At 40.0% G+C, this 21,068-nt stretch overlaps 2 protein-coding genes across 3 annotated transcripts in view; one reads left to right on the top strand and one right to left on the bottom strand.

The window, feature by feature from the left end:
• Positions 1-628, bottom strand: part of MTREX (Mtr4 exosome RNA helicase) — a 40,199-nt gene extending 39,571 nt beyond the window's left edge. Inside the window, exon 1 of one of the 2 annotated variants that reach the window (XR_010083419.1) lies at positions 257-628. Coding sequence is in view for 1 of the 2 variants with exons in the window: in XM_063422034.1 (XP_063278104.1) it covers positions 257-372 (116 nt within the window). In the remaining variant the exon portion in view is untranslated. The remainder of the gene's footprint in view (positions 1-256) is intronic. The other variant, XM_063422034.1, reaches the window with a different exon arrangement.
• A 111-nt stretch (positions 629-739) lies between these two features.
• The window catches only part of DHX29 (DExH-box helicase 29), a 30,537-nt gene continuing 10,208 nt past the window's right edge, over positions 740-21,068 (top strand). Inside the window, exons 1-21 of the mRNA XM_063421639.1 lie at positions 740-912; positions 3,328-3,401; positions 4,201-4,314; positions 4,875-5,004; positions 5,372-5,514; positions 6,358-6,483; positions 6,935-7,061; positions 7,327-7,488; positions 8,909-9,074; positions 10,033-10,156; positions 10,564-11,160; positions 11,874-12,017; positions 12,112-12,288; positions 12,912-13,052; positions 14,382-14,526; positions 14,739-14,859; positions 15,837-15,921; positions 16,516-16,604; positions 17,181-17,309; positions 18,107-18,182; positions 19,825-20,049. Coding sequence (XP_063277709.1) covers positions 741-912; positions 3,328-3,401; positions 4,201-4,314; positions 4,875-5,004; positions 5,372-5,514; positions 6,358-6,483; positions 6,935-7,061; positions 7,327-7,488; positions 8,909-9,074; positions 10,033-10,156; positions 10,564-11,160; positions 11,874-12,017; positions 12,112-12,288; positions 12,912-13,052; positions 14,382-14,526; positions 14,739-14,859; positions 15,837-15,921; positions 16,516-16,604; positions 17,181-17,309; positions 18,107-18,182; positions 19,825-20,049 — 3,267 coding nt within the window. The 5' untranslated portion in view covers position 740. The remainder of the gene's footprint in view (positions 913-3,327; positions 3,402-4,200; positions 4,315-4,874; positions 5,005-5,371; positions 5,515-6,357; positions 6,484-6,934; positions 7,062-7,326; positions 7,489-8,908; positions 9,075-10,032; positions 10,157-10,563; positions 11,161-11,873; positions 12,018-12,111; positions 12,289-12,911; positions 13,053-14,381; positions 14,527-14,738; positions 14,860-15,836; positions 15,922-16,515; positions 16,605-17,180; positions 17,310-18,106; positions 18,183-19,824; positions 20,050-21,068) is intronic.

Here is a 21,068-nt window from a genome sequence, read left to right as displayed (position 1 = left end):
AGTTCTTCCTCGTGTTCAGGTGAAACTTCCTGTCCATCAGTTTCGGCCTGTTGCCTCTTGTTCTATTGCTCGGCTACAATCCCTTGCTGCACCCCCTTAGTACCCCTTCCTTCAGACACTGACAGACATTCCCGAGGTCCCGAGGGGATTCAGCAGCTCAAACACGCCGGCAGAAGCCGGGCCCAGCGTTACAGCTCTCACCCCGCCGCCAAAGCACTCCCGGTACTGCTGCTCCAGCCCGGCTCCACACCCTTACCCTGGCCTCCTGGCACCTTCGGCAGGGCCCGTTTTGCTCTTCTTGGCGCCGGAAGCAGCGGCGGCCGCATCCTCCTCGAACACGCTGAAGAGCTCATCCCCAAAGGCCTCCGCCATCTTAGCCGCCGCGCTCCCACAATGCCTCGCGCCGGGCCGCACACCTCGCGCGAGAGGGCCCTTCCGACCCCGCCCCCCGAGGGGCGACGGAGGCTCCCACCGGCCCTGGCAGCGGTGGCCGCCCACACGGCTCTTGCTCGATCCCTATCTCGATTTCTCGCCGGGTCTCATCTCGGTCCCGATGCCGAACCGGCCCGCAAGCCCCCTCTCCCCGGGGGCACACCTAGCCATTCGGCCCTTAAAAGTGATGTGCGAAAAAGCCGACGCGGCCCGCGCGCGTGCGCGGGGGGCGCTGGCCAATGGGAGGCGGCGGCGGCGTGCCGAGCGCGGTACCCGGATGTGCGCGCGCGCAGGGCCGCGGGGGCGCCATGGGCGGCCGCAACAAGAAGCAGCGCGCGGGCAGCGCGGCTCACGCGGCCGCCGCCGCCACCGCGCGCGCCCGCGCCGCGCAGGCCGGGCCCGCCGCGCCCGCCGACACGGGCAGCCGCACCGCCCCGCCGCGACCGGCGCCCGCCTCCAAGGAGCCGCGTGTCAAACAAGGTACCGCTGCTCGGGGAGCCCCGGCAGCGGCCGCGCCGCGCCGTGCCGTGCCGCTGAGGGTGCCATGGCTGGAGGGGCAGTGCCCCCATGAAGCCCCTGAGGGTGCGGATGCTGCGGGTTCGAGGAGAGGCCGGCCATTGGGGCTGGCGTTTCTCAGCAGGAATTGCTCCGCTCCTATTCTGTTTGGGCCTGGCTGCAGCCCGCCTCGCCTGTCTAGTTGGTCAAGGGAGAGGACTCCTCTCCGTCTACTCGGCCCTACTGAGGCCACGTTTGGTGTTCTATGGAGTGGAGGTCTCTGGTGGAGTTTTGGACTCCTCCGTACGAGAAGAACGATGAGCAACTGGAGAGCGTCCAGTGGAGGCTCACAAAGATGATGCAACTCCTTACGAGGAGAGACTGAGGGCGCTGGGCCAGAGAAGACTGAGAGGAGCTCACATAAATGTATATAAATATTTCAAAGATGTGTGCCATGAGTATGGTGCCAGACACTTTTCAGTGGTGCCCGGAATGAGCAGCAATAGGCACAAACTGTAACACAACAAGCTTCACCTCAAACAGGAGAAAGAACTGTACTCTGAGGGGGGGAGGGCATTGGAACATGCCCAGGGAGGTCATGGAGTCTCCCTCTCTGGAAGCATGCAGAACTCACCAGAATTCATTCCTGTATTGCCTGCTCTAGGTGATCGTGCCGTGGTTGATCTCTAGAGGTCCTTTCCAAGTGTAACTATTCTGTGATTCTGCTGCCAGGGGTGTTCCTGAGCAGATAAGCCTTGGTGGCATCAATGTGTTAATTACAGGAAGTTTTGTCATTAAATAATCAGCAGTTCTTGTGAAGCAGGTGTTTGGAAGGCACTTTCCCAGTGCTTCGAATGGATGTGTTTTTTTTGTATATTATCAAAATCCATATAATGTGGATTTAGTGTGGATTAATTAATGGGGTTTTTTTCCTGTCTTGGAAGACCTGTTACAGGGCTGAAGACACTTCTGTGGTATTAAATAAGATAGGGATGACTGTTCTGAGTGCAGTTTGAAGAACTGTTATGTGATGCCTATTTTCAATACGCCAGCTTTGCCAGAAGTAGCTCAGATACTAAATAACATTAGAAGACCTTGTGTGGCAGAGGATGAGCAAATCATGCTATGGCCAGGGCATCTGAATTCCCACTTAAGAAAGTCTTGTAATATGTTAATATAAGCTTCCTGAACCTATTAATCTGTTCTGCTTTTACAAGTGGAGGCTCTACCAAGTGTATTTCTTACATCTTCACTCCTCCAATAACCATGGTGCTCAGTCCTCTTCAGAAAATATCCTGCTTCTCTCTCAGTTTGTATACAGTAGTGAAAAATCAGCCCGTGTAAGTGAAAGCTAATTTGGTATATTTTAAAGAGCCCACCTGTAAGTGCCAGTGAGTGGATCCTGAGTGCTACAGCTGTTTGTATCTCCTGACTGGAGGGGACCATACTTTTTCTGAAATGCAGTTGTCAAAACCTGGTCTGATTTCAGAGCAGGCTCTCCCAGAGCTGTTCTGCAGGCAGGCCAGCACAGATGAGCTGTCTAGCCCAGCTGCTGGGAGGAGGCTGTGCCTGCTGGAAAATCATGCAGCCACACGGGGTGGTAGAAACTGTGGCCTTGCTCGGTTTCTTTCTGCCGGTGCAGTACCAGACACAGTGTATGTGCTCTGAAAGGGGTTGAATTCAATAGCAAGCTATGTCATTCTAATGACTATAAATAGTTCTATGAATGTTTAGGGTTAGGGTTTGTTTTTCTTAGTGCCTGTTAAATGCAGAGTATTAAAGACTGACCAGAGAAGACCAAAGGTTTCTGTAAACCAATGCCTTCTTCTAGATAACTAGGTAAGAACAGATCAGGCATGTAATGGTACTGCTCTAGGATGTTCTTACAGGCTCTACTAGCTGTGGCTTAGGGTTTCCCTGAACCAGATGTAATTCTTTTTTCAGTGCTCTCCCATATCAATTGATTTCTTTACTGCAAAGCTGTTCTGTCTGCCCTTGGACCTCAGTAAATGTCCACTGTCCATAGCTTAAGTGGCAAAGGATTCTGTTACATAGTTATGCACTTTGTAATAAAAAATGCTGAACAGGCTTGCCTGTTCTGAAACTGCCATTTACTTTCCTATTTGGCAATCGTTTTTCAGTGTTCAGAGAGTGAGCAGTCAATCCCATTTTCTCTCATTATACCCTATGAATTTCATATTTTGGCTGCCAAGAGTCATAGCCCTCTTCACTATTCCTTGTTCAAGGCATTTCTTGATTATTGTTGTTATGTACCTGCAAATTTCTGGCCAGTCAGTGTAACAGTTTGCACTAACCTGTGTTATGTTAGGTCTGCTTTAGCTGTGTTAAATAATGTTCTTTGTGGGTTTTGTGTAATTGATTTTTTTTTTTAATTTGCAGGTCCAAAAACTTACAGTTTTAGTTCAACAACAGATTCCGGTGCTGCTGCAAATCTAGATAAATCTGTTCTTAAGGCAAGTATCTTCTGTACTCAAAACAACCTTTATTCTCATAGTACTGTCTCACCTGAGTAAATATGTCTTTAGGTCTTCTTTAGTATTATGTTGTGCATGAAAACTGCATTAATGTATGAGACAGTTGACTGTTTAAAGTTTGATTTTATTTAGAGTTTTGAGTGTCCTTTAAGAAATAGGGGTAAATTATCAGGGTAGTATAATGTATTTTTTTTAAATAGCAAATAATACTTTGCACGCAAGACTATTTTAGGAGTTAGATCTGGGCTTCTGCTGTGCATATCCATCTTCCTTCCTGTCAGAGAAAGGATATAGATTTTATATATCGAACTTAGAAGCAACTAAAGCTTGGTTCCTGTTTTAGAGGAGTTTAAAATATTAGAATTATATACTATATTTGCTTTTAAATGTGTTTTGGAAGGAGGATATCACATACTGCATCTTGATGTTCAAATTATTTTATATGAGCAGAGGAGAAAGGCCTTGTGGTTTTTGGTAGAATTTTGTTGTCGTTTACTTCCAGTATGTCCCTTAACATACTAAATTTCCTTGGAAATGTAAATTTGGGTTCTTGGTAATAAGGATTGAAATCTATTTTAAGTAAAAGTGTATTGCTTGCAGAAGAAAAAGAAGTGTCCTTTTTCTAAGAGATGTTTAGGCCACTTATGAAAGGCTTGAGAAATTGGAATTTGAATGGCAGAGAGTTTTCTGCATTGTTACACCCTTAGTCGTGAAGAGCATTGGCATGCCATAAAAACCTCTGATGTTTATCTTGTATCAACTCATTTTTTCTTTGCAGGTAATGATAAATGGTAATTTGGAAAAAAGAATTATCGATGTGATCAATAACCATAAAAACCAAAATGATGACAAAGGAATGATTTCCAAAAGACTAACTGCAAAGAAACTGCAGGTACAGTTCAAATTTTATTTTTCATTATGTATTCAGAATAAAGTTTGTTTTGTAATTTTTATCGAATGTCATATTACACTTGTGGAATTGTACTGTGTGCACTACAAGCCAATAGAACATGCTTTTCTGTAGATAAATTAATGATTAGTCAGTGAAATCAAGGAGTATGCTTATTAGGAAAGGCACATCTTTATGGATTCAGGAACTAAAATCAAAGAGCTTTCAGACAGGATAGAGGAATAGTACTTAATGTTTTTGGTTTGCTACATTTTAGACCCCATATACATGGAAAATTGCAGGTGTGTCTTTACTTAACTAGAAAATATATTGTACAGAAAGGCAGGAATATAGATCTATTTAAAACTATGCATGCATATTTAAAAAGAAAATATTATAAATTCTGCAAAAGAGAATTTTCTGCTTCTCTTTTGGATACATTAATGCATGTTGTTTTATCTTCTTTTAATACTGGCTTTCTGATATGTGGGAAACAGAACTTTACAAGCCTATATTAGATTGCTAGATTAAATCTTAATCTTTTCTGGCTCTCTTATTTATAGGATGTATACATGGCTTTACAAAGATTCTCTTTTAAGACTGAGCACATTGAGGAAGCAATGAAAAATACGCTTTTATACGGTGGTGATCTCCACTCTGCACTTGACTGGCTTTGTTTAAACCTTCCCAATGGTGAGTATGGTGACAGAGAATAGTTTTAGACAGAAGAGAAATAGCACCTGCTAAGCCTTACTACGTAATAGTAGTTAAATATAGTGTTTCTCTAAGACTAGCAGTTGCAATAGTGTTCCTCTCCTGATGCCTAGCTGACTGGTTCTGGGAAATTTTAGTGTATGAAGTCTTACGGTCTTCCTATTCCTACACTTGGAATTCTGTGGAAGTCTAGCAAGGAAATATACTATCTTACACAAATGCTAAAGCCTAATTTTTATTTCTGGTTGTGTTCTTCTAGTTGGTTCCCAACACAGCTGAAAATATTTTTCTGTAATTATTACTGATATTTTCTGTGATGTGTTTTGCTTTTTTTTTCATTTTGAAGATGCCTTGCCTGAAGGTTTTAGCCAGCAATTCGAAGAACAGCAGGAGAAGCCTAGAGCAAAATTTTGTTCTGCTGTGTCACAACGTGGAACACCACCTCACTTAGAAGATAACAAAAAGAAGGAAAATGGCCCTGAAACTAAGGTAATCTGAAAATCTAATCTGTAGTTACTTGGGGTGGGGTAAGAGAGAACAAAACTTTCTAAAATACAGGAGTTCCATTGATTTCCAACACCAACGTGGAAAGCTTATGAAAGTGTTGTGAGATTAATAATTGTCACCTGCATTTTAATTTCAGTGAAATGGTAATTTAAAGGTATTTTTCCTGTGGAGTCTAGAAGGTTCTTCATAGTTAATTTTTGTGATAAAACACAGAGAATCTCATGAGATTTAGATTAGGTATTAGGAGGAGATTCTTTTCTGTGAGGGTGATGAGGCACTGGCACAGGTTGCCCAGAGAAGCTGCTAATGCCCATACCTGGCAGTGTTCAAGGCCAGGTTGGATGGGGCTCTGAGCAACCTGGTCTAGTGGAAGGTGTCCCTGTAGCAGGGGAGTTGGAATGAGATGATCTCGAAGGTCCCTCCCAGCGCAAGCCATTTGGTGATTCTGTAGCTTAATTTCTTAATTTTGTCCTCTCTTTATTCTGTTCTGTACGTGTGGCACACTCAACGACTTATGAGGGTTTGTTTATCTATGCACTGTCAGTGATTTATTTCTGTGGTTATTGAATCTCAAGCTAGAAAGCAAAAAGATTCCCTACAAATGATTCCATTGCCTACAGTAATTATAGTTATTCTAGTGTTAAGATTTCTTTAGGGGTATAATGAGGTATTCACCCTAGCTGGGAAGGCTTGGTCACTTTATTCTTGCTAGATGCATATGTATTTTATGTATCAAACCTTAACAGTAGTTCTTGGATACTGGCAGAAAAAAGCATTGCTTTCACATACTTTATCATAGCTTTTAACTTCCGTTGCTCTTCTTAGGGAACAGCTGTGAGGAAAGAGAAAGAATTTGCTATGAAGGAATGGATTTTGCAATACGCCGAGCAACAGAGTGATGAAGAGAAAGATGAGTCTGTGAAAGAGACAGATGAAGAAAAATTTGACCCAGTAAGACAGAATAATGCTTCTTGAAAGTCTTTCTGAAAACTCACACGTCTCTTACTTCTGCATGTGGTAGATTTGTTTGTTACAAATTTGTGTGTCACAAATTAAGAATTGAAAACTTTATTTATGTTACCAGGAGCATATCAGGCTAGGAAATGAAAATCTGATGAAGCTTCTTTTCTAAGTTGTTTTTCCTTTCCCATATTACTTGTAATGTGTTCAAAGTGTTGAATGCACTGTGTGGAAAAGAAAAATTTAAAGTACATTTCTGTGAGATTGAGTGAGTTACTATCAAATTCTGGGGGGTTTTGACTGTTAGTTAAATAAAACCTCATTGTTTCTCTATTGCATAAGCTTAGTATAAAGGATAAAACACCCGCACTTTATAATGAAGTCACTGAAAGTGACAAGTGTACCATATTCAACTTGTAACTAATAATTCTGTTTGAAATAGAATGAGAGGTATATACTTCTGTCTGCCAAGCTCTCAGAAGCAAAAGAACAAGCAAGCATATCCAAGCAAGACAAAGACAAGCAAGGCCAGAAGGCAGCACAAGAAAAAATAAGAAGAATTCAGCAAGGTAGAGATATACAAGTTACCTGTATTTTTTTCTGGCCCACGTGTTTGTTAAGCAATTAAATCTTGGAGTCAGGTTGAATTGAAAATGATTTCATTATCTTTTATGCCGTTCTGTGAAATGAAGGCTTTTCTGAATCTGTTCTTTGTCAGTCAGTTCTGAAAAGTCAGTAACATTTCACTGGTTCTGGTTTCAGATACTCAGTATAAATTAATATAGTTGTTTTTTAAGGAGTTTGTGGGTGTAAGTTATGTTCTCTCTTTGACAGAAATGGCAGTACTTGAGGAACATCCAGTATTTAATCCTGCTATAAAGATTTCAAACCAACAGCAAAATGAAAAGAAAAAAACTCCCTCACCTCAGCCTCAAGAAACCACTTTGAATTTGAGCTTGCTTGAAAAACCTGATGGTGCTGCAAAGGAAGACAAAGGTGTGTTGGAAGTAGTTCATTGCAAGCTTGAATCATACCACAAATTTGCAGAATTAGTTCCTGTTTTTTAGGTTTGCAGTGCTGAGTGAACAAGCTCTGATCATGGGAAAGGAAGGTGAACTACCACAGAACCAATTAGCTTGGAAGAGACCTGAGACTGAGTCCAGCCTGTGACCAAACACCACACATGGTCCAGTGTGCCATGGCACTGGGTGCAAAGTCCAGTTGTTCCTTAAACACCTCCAGGGGTGGTGACTCCACCACTTCCTTGGGCAGCCCAGTCCAATGCTTGACAACCCTTTCTGTGAATAAATCCCTCCTAATGTCCAGCCTGAACCTCCCCAATGCAGATTCAGGCTGTGGTCCTCTTACACATCACTGGTTGCCTGGGAGAAGAGGCTGAACCCCATCTGGCCACAGCCTCCTTTCAGGCAGTTGTAGAGAGTGACAAGGTCTCCCCTGAGCCTCCTTTTCTCCAGGATGAACACCCCCAGCTCCCTCAGCTGCTGCTCCCAGCCCTGGTGCTGCAGACCCTTCCCCACTGCCCTGCCCTTCTCTGGACTCACTGCAGCCCCTCAGGGTCTGTCCTGCACTGAGGGCCCAGCCCTGCACACAGCACTCGAGCTGTGGCCTCACCAGTGCCAGCACAGGGGACAATCCCTGCCCTGGCCCTGCTGGCCACACCACTGCTGAGCCAGGCCAGGATGCCCTTGGCCTTCTTGGCCCCCTGGGCACTGCTGCCTCATGTTCAGCTGCTGGCACAGCACCCCCAGGTCCTTTCCAGCCCCTCTGCCCCAGCCTGTGGCCCTGCCTGGGGCTGTTGTGAGCCAAGGGCAGGACCTGGCACTGGGCCTTGTTGAACCTCACCCCATTGGCCTCAGCCATGATCCAGCCCTCTGCAGAGCCTGCCTGCCCCACAGCACATCAACACTCCCACCCAAACTGGTGTCATCTGCACACAGTCTGTCTCACTGACCAAGCTGGCTTTAAAGGACCTGTACTTGTTTTAGGAGATTACATTTTCATGCTGCCATGTCTTAAAAATTATATTTCTTTTTTTTTTCAGTTGTAGGGCTAGTTGCTGTTTCAATCACACTTTGATGTTCTTAAACTATTTTAAGTGTAAATCTTTGAACTGTTAAAATACTTTGCAATAACCAATTTCAATGAAATTTCTAAAATTATTGGGTGATAAAAGATGACAAAATACTTTTTGTAGGAAAAGCAGAAGTTTCTGTTATGTATCATCAATACCTGTATTTCTACAAAACATTTCAGAAAATTGTACTGTCTAGTTACTGCACTATTACTGTTACTAGTACTGTTATTGTACTATCATGTGAATAACGGTAAAAATTACTTCAATGTAATGTAAAATAGATTTTAGGAGGCTTTAAAATGTGTTTTTCTGCTCTTGCAGTGAAAAAAAGAGAACCACTAGATGTAAGAAATTTTGATTATAGTGCTCGAAGCTGGACTGGTAAATCTCCAAAACAGTTTTTGATTGACTGGTGCAGAAAGAATTTTCCGAAGAGCCCAAATCCTGCTTTCGAAAAAATTCCTGTTGGAAAATACTGGAAATGTAGGTATGTATTTCCTGTAGTCTTTATATTTGCGTTTTGGTTAATTTGAAAATAAAAATTCTAGTCAATTTTCTCTTGAAAAATAGATAGAGATTTATATTAGTATAGTGTGTTTCACCCAAACTCTTTTTTAGTCCATCAGGGAGGTATTTTACTCTGGATAGCTCTGCAAAAGTGATACTTGACCTAGACAAAATCACAAAAATAAGATTCTAGTGAATGATCCCATAAGGCAGGGATAAAGATTTTTTATTTGTGTATACTGCTGAATGAAAGCTTAGTCTGAAGCAGCCCTGTGAGGTGAGTTTGAACAATTCGTGTTTGGTATTCTTATTCAAAGTAACATTAAATCAAAGATTCAAGTTTATGAATACCAAAATCCTTCTGGAAATTATTTAAAGTTAAGTGGAAGTTTAAAATTTGTGTCAAAGATACTGTAAATTTATGAGCAAAACAGTGCAGTTTTTACTTTTAAATTTCTTTTAGAAATCAAGTCTAAAATACAGAGCTATAGGGTAGAATATTACCATGTATGAATAAAGCAGGCACAAAGTTCTAAAAAAACAATGTTTCTTGAAAGAGCCAAGTAAAAGAGCTTGTTTTCTTGCTCAAGCTAAAAACTGCTAACAGACTGCCACCCCTAAGAGTATGGGAAATTTGGCTGCTGCTCTGACTGCTGTTTATCTGCAGATCTTAGTAGGTCATTAAATGTTGTCCTGATCTGTCCTAAATAGTTACAAGCACACAAACATTGAGCTCTTCTTCCAAAGCACCTAACCTTACTGGTAATCTGTATGTATATCAGTATTTCTGCCTTGGAAGAAAATGGAGGTGTTTGTGAAGGGAAAAAACCCACAAATTCACTGCTGGAATATTTGCTGAAAATGTTATGTCATAGGTATTTCCTGTTTATATTGATAGCAAAAAATTGAGATAACTGCTTTCAAAATTTTTCTGTAAGGATCAGGATTATCAAGTCATCTGATGATGTAATGGCAATGTGTCCTACAATTGTAACAGAAGACAGTATGCAAGCACAACATCTAGCTGCCACTTTGGCACTTTACCATTTAACCAAAGGACAGGTAAGTTTCTTAGCAGTATTACTATTCTTGGTGTCAAATCTGCCTATGCACTTTTTTGTTATAGTATCTATAGTTAAGTTCTAAAAATAGTTTCATGTAGTATGTCCCATTAAATTCTTTGCTTCCATTACATAGTCGTTTGTCTTTATCTGATTGTGTGTGTGCTTTGCAGCATAGAGAGATGGTATTTTTTGGTAAAACCATACTTTCAGTCATATAAAAACTGAAAGCTAATTGAAAATAAAGATGTATTCTTTACATTTATATCACTGCTTTCATAGTTTCTATATTTAGAATGGTTTCCTGCTTGGTTTTTGTGAAATCTTTGAGTTTGTTTACACATAAAATATTAGTGATACTACTGAGTAGTACATAATGTAATTTCTTTCTTCCTTTTGCACATGAAGTCAGTTCATCAGTTGCTGCCTCCTACCTACCGAGATGTCTGGCTGGAATGGAGGGATATCGAGAAGAAAAAGGAAGAAGAAAGCAAGATAGAAACCAACAAGCCACGTGATACCTTTATTGCTAAATTGTTAAACAAACTCAAACAGCAACAACAGCTACAGTCTGAAAACCAGCCGAAAATGTCTGAGGGTCCTGAAGATTCCTGGGAAAACTTGGTTTCTGATGAGGACTTCAGCAGTCTCTCCCTTGAGACTTCAGATGCAGATAATTTGGAACCTTCAAGGATTTTGTTTAAGAAGCTGCAGAGTTCCTCTAGATACCAGAAGCTTCTGAAAGAGAGACAGGAGTTACCTGTGTTTAAGCACAGATACTCGATTGTGGAAACTCTTAAAAAACATCGAGTAGTTGTTGTTGCTGGTGAAACAGGCAGTGGGAAGAGTACCCAGGTGCCTCATTTCTTGTTAGAAGACTTGTTGCTAGATGAAGGATCAAAAAAATGCAACATTGTTTGCACCCAACCCCGAAGAATTTCAGCAGTGAGTCTGGCAACAAGAGTTTGTGAAGAGCTAGGCTGTGAATCAGGACCCGGAGGAAAGGTAAGAAGTGTGTTAATTTCTTTGCTTGTCTTGATCAAATGCAAGGGCCTGGATTGTTTACAGAAAGTGAGAACATTATTTCTTATACAACCGAACAATTAGATGTCATTTTCTCTTGAAAATGACTTCTTGCTGTGTCATATGTCTTGGTATTGTTTCTTTTTGTCTTGTCACCTGTGAACCTGTAGGTATGCATATATGATTTCTAAAATCTTCAGAGGCTGATGTAGAGCAACAGTGTTTCATAGCTGGAATGGTCAAAGATTTGAGCAGATTGCCCAGGGAGTGTTGTGTCACTGTCACTAGGGATGAGGCAAGTTCCCTCAATAAGGCTCTGAGCAATCCAGTCTGGCCTTGAGTGAGGTCATGCTTTGAGAAATGTCCTTTCCAACATAAGTTATTTTGTTATTTGAAGGAAGCTGAATTCCTGTATTTGTTAGGGTAATTTGTGCAAAAATATTTTCGAAATTGTCAGAGTCCTAAAAACAACCCTGATTTTACCAGGGTTTTTGACACTCTGGATAAATGTCATGTATTTTTCCTTTCTTAACAAAGGAAAGTACTTGTATGGAGGTGTGGCAGTCATTCACTATACCACCTAATTAGCACTTGTGTGGTGTCTGAATCTGACAGCTACTAAATTTTACTTGATTTTGAATATTGTTAACTTGTATGTTATTTTAAATAACTGTGTTTTTAATTTATTTTTTAAGAATTCCTTGTGTGGATATCAAATTCGTATGGAATCAAGAACAGGAGAATCTACCAGACTGCTCTACTGTACAACAGGTGTCCTGCTTCGGAAACTTCAGGAAGATGGTCTCCTGTCAAGTATATCTCATGTTATTGTAGATGAGGTTATCAGTTCTTTACTATTCTGCAGAAATCACAGTTACTCTGGGCCTTGACATGTACTAAATTCTTGCTACAGATCTGTTTTTCTAATTCTAGGTACATGAAAGAAGTGTCCAGTCTGATTTCTTGCTAGTTATTCTGAGAGAGATCTTGCATAAGCGTTCAGACCTGCACCTGATTTTAATGAGCGCCACTGTAGACAGTGAGAAGTTTTCCAGCTATTTCTCACATTGTCCCATTTTAAGGATCTCAGGGAGGAGCTACCCAGTTGAGGTAGGTAGCTGTTTATTTTGATTGTGCAAGACACTTCATATGTGTGCATGCAGCATTTGCCTGGTTAGTATCTATGCAATATATCTGCGTCACTTTTTCTTTTAATCAGAAATACAGATCCTTAAGTATTTCAAGGACTTGTAGTTCTTTTATGAAAATGTAGAAGAGCTTCAGGGCTTTGGAGTACATAGCTATTACGTACTAGCTATACATAGCTGCAGCTGTACTCTTTTTTGTGATGGATTTATTGATTACAATCAGTCCATCAGTGACACTTTGATTTTTCTCTGTTCAACCTAGGTATAAAGGAAAGCATTAAAGAATTCCTCCCACACTGCCAGTAACTTTGTCACTGCACTCTTATGTGTTTTTCTTATGCATGCTATATAGGCTATTGTAAAGGTTATGTAGTCATCAGGTGGAGATGCCCATTAACAAACTTGTAGCAGCTCTAAGATTAGGTTTTCAAAAATCATAAGACAGTTTAAGCTGAAATTTGCAAGATTTATTACAATGTTAAGGTATGGCCTATTCAGCTTTGTTACGTAAATTTTAAAACATGAAAAAGATAGCTGATTAGTTTATGACATGCCTCCTGTTTTTTCTTTGCACTTTCTCTGAAGACTTTCCATGTTGAAGATGTAATTGAAGCAACTGGCTATGTTCTGGAGAAAGACTCAGAATATTGTCAGAAATTCTTGGAGGAGGAGGAGGAAGTAACAATAAATGTTACTGGTAAAGGAGGAAGCACTGCAAAGCACCAGGTGAAACAGGCATTTTTAGTTTTGTCTTGGAACTTCTGGGGGGTTTTACTATTGAATCATTTTGATTGCTTTGAATTTAACGTGGTTGGATTGTAGCATATCAAATATTGTTTCAGTTTATAAAAAACAGATACAATGGCACTGCTACTGATATTTATGAATGCTACACCCTTTTGACTGTTGTTCTAGCCCTGTATAGCTGTCTTGATTTTGCTGTATTTGACATTGAGGTCTCTTGTACATTACCAGCTCTGGCTCTATAAGCAGGAGCAAGGAAACCATTTCTTGTTGTTGTTGTTGGTTTTTTTTCCCCTTCCTCAAAGAATTCTTCTACATAGTGAACCTAACAACAGAAGAGACAAGGCCTTATCTTTTTTAGCTGAAAAACTCCCAGGGTCCTCTAACTTGGCATGCCAAATGAGGTGATTTACATGAGATTGTTGTATACACCTCTTTAGATCAACAGGTTATGGTTAATTTTTAGGTACTCTGCAGTAACAGCTCTATGTGCTTTTGGATCAAAACTCTTGAAGGGGAAATTCTATTAGTGCCATCTGATTTTGGCAGCTTGGTCTATTCATCTAGACTATGTATTTTGGAACACACCTGTCTGCTCCAACTTGCTCTGCAAAACTTCTGAAAATTTAGCTTGCTACAGTCGAACACTTATACATATGTTGAAAAATAGTCTGGTGTCTCTGCTGATTTTTTTCAGTACAGAAGGATATGTGGTGTCAAGCTTCCTTAGGTGTATTGAGTAACAATGAAATAGTTTACAATAGTGCAACTTAATTTAGAAACTATGCTGTGTATGCAAGATTGTAGAAAAAATTAAAATTTATGTCTCTCCTGCCAACTCGTCTTTTTTGCTGTTCTGAAACACTGCAGGAGTTGCCACCTAGTTCATTCCTAATTTTCGTTGGAACCATTAGTTGAGGAGGGTGAGATGAGGGAGAGGGAAAAGGTGGTGCTTGTTTCTTACGCCCCAAAGTAGGAGTTTTGAAAGAAGATTCTACATCTTGATAGGCCAGTTTGAGCTGATACCAGCTGAATGCCAGATATGGACCTGGGGCCTATTCACCTTTTGGACAGACTTTAATTTTTACCTTTTTTAAAATCTGGAATGTCATTTGATGGTTGTAGATACCTGTACACATTATGTAGGTGGTTGTGATTTAATCTAACACTAACAGGTTTTGATAGGAAGTTGGTTAAATTTCTCTTATCCCAATCTCTGTTTCAAGAGAATGGCAAATTCACCTTCTGCTCTATGTTGTTCTAAAATACTAACAATGTGATTTTCTTTTTCTGTTTACTCTGTTTTTTTAGGAGTATGTCCCAGTTCAGTCTGGATCTGGTATCGATTTGGCTCCTTACTATGCAAAGTATAGCAATCGTACACAGCAGGCTATCTCATATATGAACCCTTACAAGATCAACCTTGAACTTATTTTGGAGTTGCTTGCATACTTAGGTATGTTTGGTCCGCCTCTCAAAAAGCTTATGTACTTGGGGTTGTCCTTTGGGCCTATTTTCCATGGCTTTCTGTTGATAATGAAGTACTTCATTCTTCCATGAAAGAGCCTAAAAAGCATTAACCAAAGGGTGTAGCATTCATTCCTGTTATGTGAAACTGTTTGCAATGCATGTTTTTTTTAACTATATGCCTGTACAACAATTTTGCAGATAGAAGTCCCCAGTTCAAGAATATTGAAGGTGCTGTGCTGATCTTTTTACCAGGCCTTGCTCATATCCAACAGCTGTATGATCTCATTTCAACTGACAGAAGATTTAACTTGCATGATAGGTAATGCAGATTTTTTTAAATTAAGTTAATACTCTGAGTTACAACCCAACAAACATTCTTTAAGGTTTGCTATTCTTATTCTTCTAAAAGACAAGTGAGATGTATACCTTGGAGCTAATCGGGCTACAAATGTACTTTTACTGCAGTACAAATGTGCTTTTGCTATAATACAAATGTACTTTTACTACTGTAGTCTGAAAGTTGTACAAGCAAAAATAACAGATACTTAGTAATGGTATGATAAATTTTCTTTTATTATTTTCTATTTTATTCTTCAACAAATTTACTTAATCAAAACCACTTGACTACTTCTTTTCCCCTTCTTAGGGTATGGAAGCTGCCATACCTGGGATACAGATTTCTGTGGCTTACTGTTTACATGGAAGTGACTACTTCCTGAGAAGAGCTCCAGAGCATCTGGATCTACCAAGAGAAATGACCTAGGGTTGTAGTGACAGATAATTTCAAAATTTATTTTTTGGGTAACTAAAAGTTAGCAACTTAGCTACATAAGAGGCACAATTGCAGTCAAATGCTAAATATTTGTTGATGGACTGAGACATAAAAGTCTGGAGAGAAGGGGAAAGTACCAGTCTCTGTGGCTGTCTCATCTCTGAAGGCCTTTATTACTTGAAGTTGCATGTGTTTGTAATGGTCCTTGTCTTGGAAGCACAATTTTAAAAAATCAGGTTTATGGACAGCTAGCTCCCTTTATTGCTAGGCTGTTACTGTAAAGTAACCAGCAGTTCCTGCATTTTTACTGAAGAGGAGAACATCCCTATGAGCTAATTAGGTTATTTTTTCTACATATTGTAATAAAATAATGAAGCAGACTTTCATACCTAATCACTCCAAGTTTTATTCTTTCAACTGTCTATTCTAGTTGCTTTCTCCAAATGTTGTCATTATGCTGGATTTATTTTTTATTCCATGTTATTTGATAAGTATATACTTATTATTATAATTTCTTGTTCTAGGCACAGATTGATAGCTTTGCATTCTGTTCTTTCCACTCAAGATCAAGCAGCTGCATTTACAATACCTCCTCTTGGTATTAGAAAGGTAATATTTACTAAGTTCACAACTGAAAAGAGAAATTTTTTGTGGGTGCAACTCTACATTGTTATAATATGAGAATTACGCAGCAGCCAGGTGTTCCTAGAATTTCCTCTCTGCAAAGAAGCAATTCTAATACGGTGGTCTGTAATATGCAGAAACTATGTTGGGAAAATCTTGACAGTATTGAGCAAATTCTTAAACCTAAAATTTTTCAGTGAGCTTGCTTAATTATTATTTACCTGTATTTTAACTATTGTTAAGCAGTAGCTATGGCTTTTATCTGGGAAAAGTACAATTTCATTTACTGCCACACTATGTAATTAAATGCTGATCAGTTTTGGCAGATACTAGCCAGTAATTCTGATGGATTATAGAACAAAATGTGAATGTGAAATTATTTCTTCACTTAAAATTTCTGTCCTTGCGGAAAACAAGACCATTTTCCAAGGCATGCAACTTTTATTTATTTGTCAGATTATTTAAGGAAACATTTCTGGGTAAAAAAAATTAACCAGACTTACTCCACAATACGGATTTAAAGGTTGAAACCTGTTAGACATTCCAGTTCTTCTATTTATGTTACGTTACTCTTTCCAGATTGTTTTGGCAACAAATATAGCAGAGACGGGTATCACAATACCAGATGTTGTCTTTGTAATTGATACTGGAAGAACAAAAGAAAACAGGTAAGAGTTTGATTTTCATCAGTCACACTGTGAGTAATGTAAGTATTTGGAAGGCAGAACTACAAGAATTTCATAGTATCCTTATTAAACTGGAAACAGAAATGTGCTGAGGTCATTTAACTGCTTGCAGTTTTGGGTGCAGCTTTGGGATGTATATTTGGAGTTTCAAATGGTGAGAAGAATAAGGGAAGTTTCTAGATAATGGATGGATATAATGTATGGATAATTATGATTAAGAACTGTTTTAAAAATGAAGTACTTCTTATACTATCTGTTTTTAAAAGTTATTTTTTGTTCACTTTAAATGTGAAAATCCCTACACAATATGTTAGAATGATTCTGAATTGCCAGGGAGATGAAATAATAAAGCTTTAATTTTCTATTTTTTATACTTTCACTGGTGAGTTGTATTCAAGGTTTTATAATATACAGTTCCTCACAGATATGCTTGGTTTTCAAAACTGAACGTATTTTCAAATAATTGCTCATTGGTATATTGTCAGTATGCTGGTGTTCAGGTTATATATACAGGAAAATTTTAATTCAGAAATCTGAATCTGCTTTATAATTTTTAAGGTATCATGAAAGCAGTCAGATGAGTTCCTTGGAAGAGACCTTTGTTAGTAAAGCCAGTGCTCTGCAGCGACAAGGAAGAGCTGGGCGTGTTAGGGACGGGTTCTGCTTCCGAATGTACACAAGAGACAGGTACTGTAAACTCTGCAGAATTCTGTAAGTCACGTAGATACCATCTTCTTTTTCTGTGAAAAACTGAGAATTCTTGTTGAAATTCATTTGATTTCACTTCATTCACAAAAAGATAAAACTGGAAAAACAAGAGTTTGAATATCATATGTGTAAAGTGTTATAGTAATCTTTCACACTTTTTAAAAAAGTTAATTTTATTCTTAATGTTTCTATAATGTGTGTTTAAAAAATATTCAGAATTAAAGGAAAAGTGCAGCACAAGAACATAATTTCTTTACAAGGCCTACTTGGCTTACATCAAATGTGTGCAAACCTTACCTTCTGAACTTTGAATTTTTTATCAGATAAATATGTACGTTTCTGAGGAGGTGGGTTTCTGGGGGCACTGCAGAATTAGTTTCTATTACTGCAGTGGAATAAGCTTTTCCTTGTTCTGTGAAAGCCTGAAGCAATCTTCAGCTGAAAAACAATTAAGGTTAAATCTTATCTTTTGATAGTGACAATTCACCAGTGAAGTGTGCCTTTTAGTCCCATAAAAGACTTTCCAGTTTGAAAGCATTTTACAGACTAGTTTTGAAAATTGATTTTTCTGCCTTTTTCTCTCTGACTAAAACTTCCAATTTTCCAAGCCACAACACATGCCTTAATTCAAAGTAGGGGTGACTTAGCCATGCTACTACCTTCCTTGCCCCTCAAGAGAAAACCTGCAAGGAATGACCGTGTATAAAATGAATTTACAAGTTTAATTCAAATATTTAGTTGAATATATGTGTTTCTGTGTTTTTATGATGTTGCAGGTTTGAAAGTTTCATGGAATATTCTGTTCCAGAAATACTGCGTGTGCCTTTGGAGGAATTATGCCTTCATATTATGGTATGGTTTTTGGTTTTAGAATTGCTGATCTTGTGTGGTGGGTTGACCATGGCTGGATGCTGGGTGGCCCCAAAGCTCCTCTATTACTCTCCTCCTCAGGTGGATGGGAGAGAAAATATAATGAAAGGCTCATAGCTGGAGAGATAAGGACACAGAGAGATGTCTCACCAGTTACTGTCTCAGGTGGAGCAGACTTGATTTGTGGAAATCAATTGAATTTATAACCAGTTAGGTTAATGAGAAGTAAAAACCACCCCTTTTTCCTGAGCTTTACTTTATTTCCCAATTTCCTACCTCCTATCCTCCATCAGCACAGGGAGATGGGGAATGGCAGTTTTGGTCAGTTTACCACATTGTTTCTGCTGCTGCTTCCTCCTCAGAGGAAGGGAGGATTCCTTCCTCAGCTCCAGCTTGGGGTCCCTTCCACTGGAGACAGTCCTTCACAAGTTTCTGCAAGTGAATCCTTCCCCCCCAGGTTGCAGTTTTTCATGTACTGCTCCAGCATGGATCCCCCTCAGGGTCTCAGGTTGTGCCAGCAAACCTGTTGCAGTGTGGGCTCCTCTCATCAGGGCGCTACAGGTCCTGCCAGGAGCCTGCCCCAGTGTGAGCTCTCTGCAGGGTCACAGCCACCTTCAGGCATCCACCTGCTTGAGTGTGGGCTCCTTCATGGACCTCCGTGAGCTGCAGGGGGACAGCCTTCCTCACCATGGGCTGCAGCAGCTGGAGAACCTCCTCCTCTACGTTCTTCACTGATTTTGGTGTTTTCGGAGTTGTTCTCACCTACTCTTCTCTGCCTGCACTTTTTTTCTGTGCGATAACTTCTCCTGGAAGCATGACCACCATCAGGGATTGGCTCAGCCTTGGCCAGCAGCGGGTCTGCCCTGGAGCTACCTGGCATTGGCTGGATGTAGAGGAAGCTGCTCTCAGCCTCTCACCAAACTCACTCATGCAGCCCCTACTGCCTAAACCTGGCCACACATCTGAGCCCAAAACACCTTGTCAGGTTAAAAATACTGTGCATGCCTTTGGAGGAATTATGCCTTCATACTATTGCCTGTTTTGGAATTAGTGACCCTAGTAGCTAAAAAGTTTGTTACAACAGACCTGATCCAGTGCAATTACGTAGTAGGGCTTCTCACACAGGTCAGGGGTAACTCAGCACTTGATTGCTGTAAAATATAAGCATACTGTTCAGTGAGAATAGTGTACTATGATTCCAGTTTGCCTCTGACTGATACTTTTAAACCCTGTTAAATAGCCTTCTAATTGATTTCTGTTTAAGGGAGCAATTCCATTACCTCTCACCATGTCTTAAATGAGCAGTATGTGCATGAGAAAACTAGCAACCTGGCAAATTAGTGCTGGGTTGAACTGCATCCCATCAGGATTGAGTCTCCTGTTCATTAGTGATCACTGGTAACTTACTTCTCTGAGTAGTCATGCCATATGAATCCCTTCCAAACAATGAAGTTTTCTTAACCTAATGTGGGGCACGTTAGCCTTCTGGGAAGCAATGTGCTTGTTTGGTGGGGAGGGACTGAATTTTTGATGCAAGATGAGCTTTCCAGTTTTCTGTGTAGCTGTTAGAGAACGTTTTTATAATAAATTTTTATATTGAAATATATGTCCCTTTACCTCACAGAAATGCAGTCTTGGCTCTCCTGAAGATTTTCTTTCCAGAGCTTTAGATCCACCACAGCAGCAAGTAATTGGTAATGCAATGAATCTGTTGAGGAGGATTGGCGCTTGTCAGTTAAACGAGCCCAAGCTGACTCCATTGGGCCAGCACCTTGCAGCCCTTCCTGTCAACGTAAAGATTGGCAAAATGCTTATATTTGGTGCTATATTTGGCTGCTTGGATCCTGTGGTGAGTAAAAAAATTGTATTTTAAAAAGTATAGAAATTGTTAATTCTTTGCAATTAATCTGGTTTCTTGTAATGAAGTATTTTGAAAGGGTGATGCAAGTTAAAATGTTTACTTTAGGATGAGAGCACCCAAACATCATGGAGGGGAATGATATATGTGTTCTTTATGGTTGGACTCAATGATCTTAGATGTCTTTTACAACTTAAAATGGTCCTGTGATTCTAAACTGGTAGGTACTCTCTACAGTAGATAATCAGGCTTGGTCTCCAGGTCTGTCCATGGTGATCCCAGGGAAGCTGACATTTAAAGAAAATGTCCTCTTATGTGTGGGTTAGGCAGTCTGGATTACCCTACAGTTTGTGTCCAAGAACATAATCAAAGTTACTGCAAATTAATTGGTAGGTAATTTATTAAGGCTGTGACTTAATAATTAGTTTTAGTTTTCACCTAATCGATGGAATTCACTGCAAATTAGAAGAAAACATGAATATGTTAGTTCCTGGAAAGTGAAAGTTAAATTTCGTGATATCACCGGTTAATGTGGTATAACATAAAGCAGTTGATTAATCTTCTTTGCACTGTCATTTGGCAAAACATTTTGTGTGAGTTTTGAGATGCTTTTTATGCTTGCATATAAGGCACTGTGTAAGCAGTGGTTTAATATAAGCAGGTGCTGAATTCTGTGTAGGAAATTCTTATGGTGCTGAGTTTTCCTTGAAACATAGTGGAAGATACACTATAATTAAATATTATCTAATCTTCTTAGAGTAGAGAACTAGTGATTCTTAGGTGCAAGAAATCAGGCAGGGAAAACAATCAATGGGTGTGAGTGGAGATCTGCTGATTCAACTGAAGGGCAGTGTCTTGATTTGAGAAGACAGGTTTCTGCCAGGGAAAACTGGAATTTCCCTTGGAATGGAGAATGAATACTCCCCTCCCTCCCAATTATTATAATTTTGCAGTTAAGGGCTTTCAGGCAAAGTTTTGGGAAATGGAGTAACAGTTCTTTACTAGGAATA

Source organism: Prinia subflava, chromosome Z (genome assembly GCF_021018805.1).
Source record: "Prinia subflava isolate CZ2003 ecotype Zambia chromosome Z, Cam_Psub_1.2, whole genome shotgun sequence".
Lineage (NCBI taxonomy): Eukaryota > Metazoa > Chordata > Aves > Passeriformes > Cisticolidae > Prinia > Prinia subflava.
This window is presented reverse-complemented; position numbering and strand designations above follow the sequence as displayed.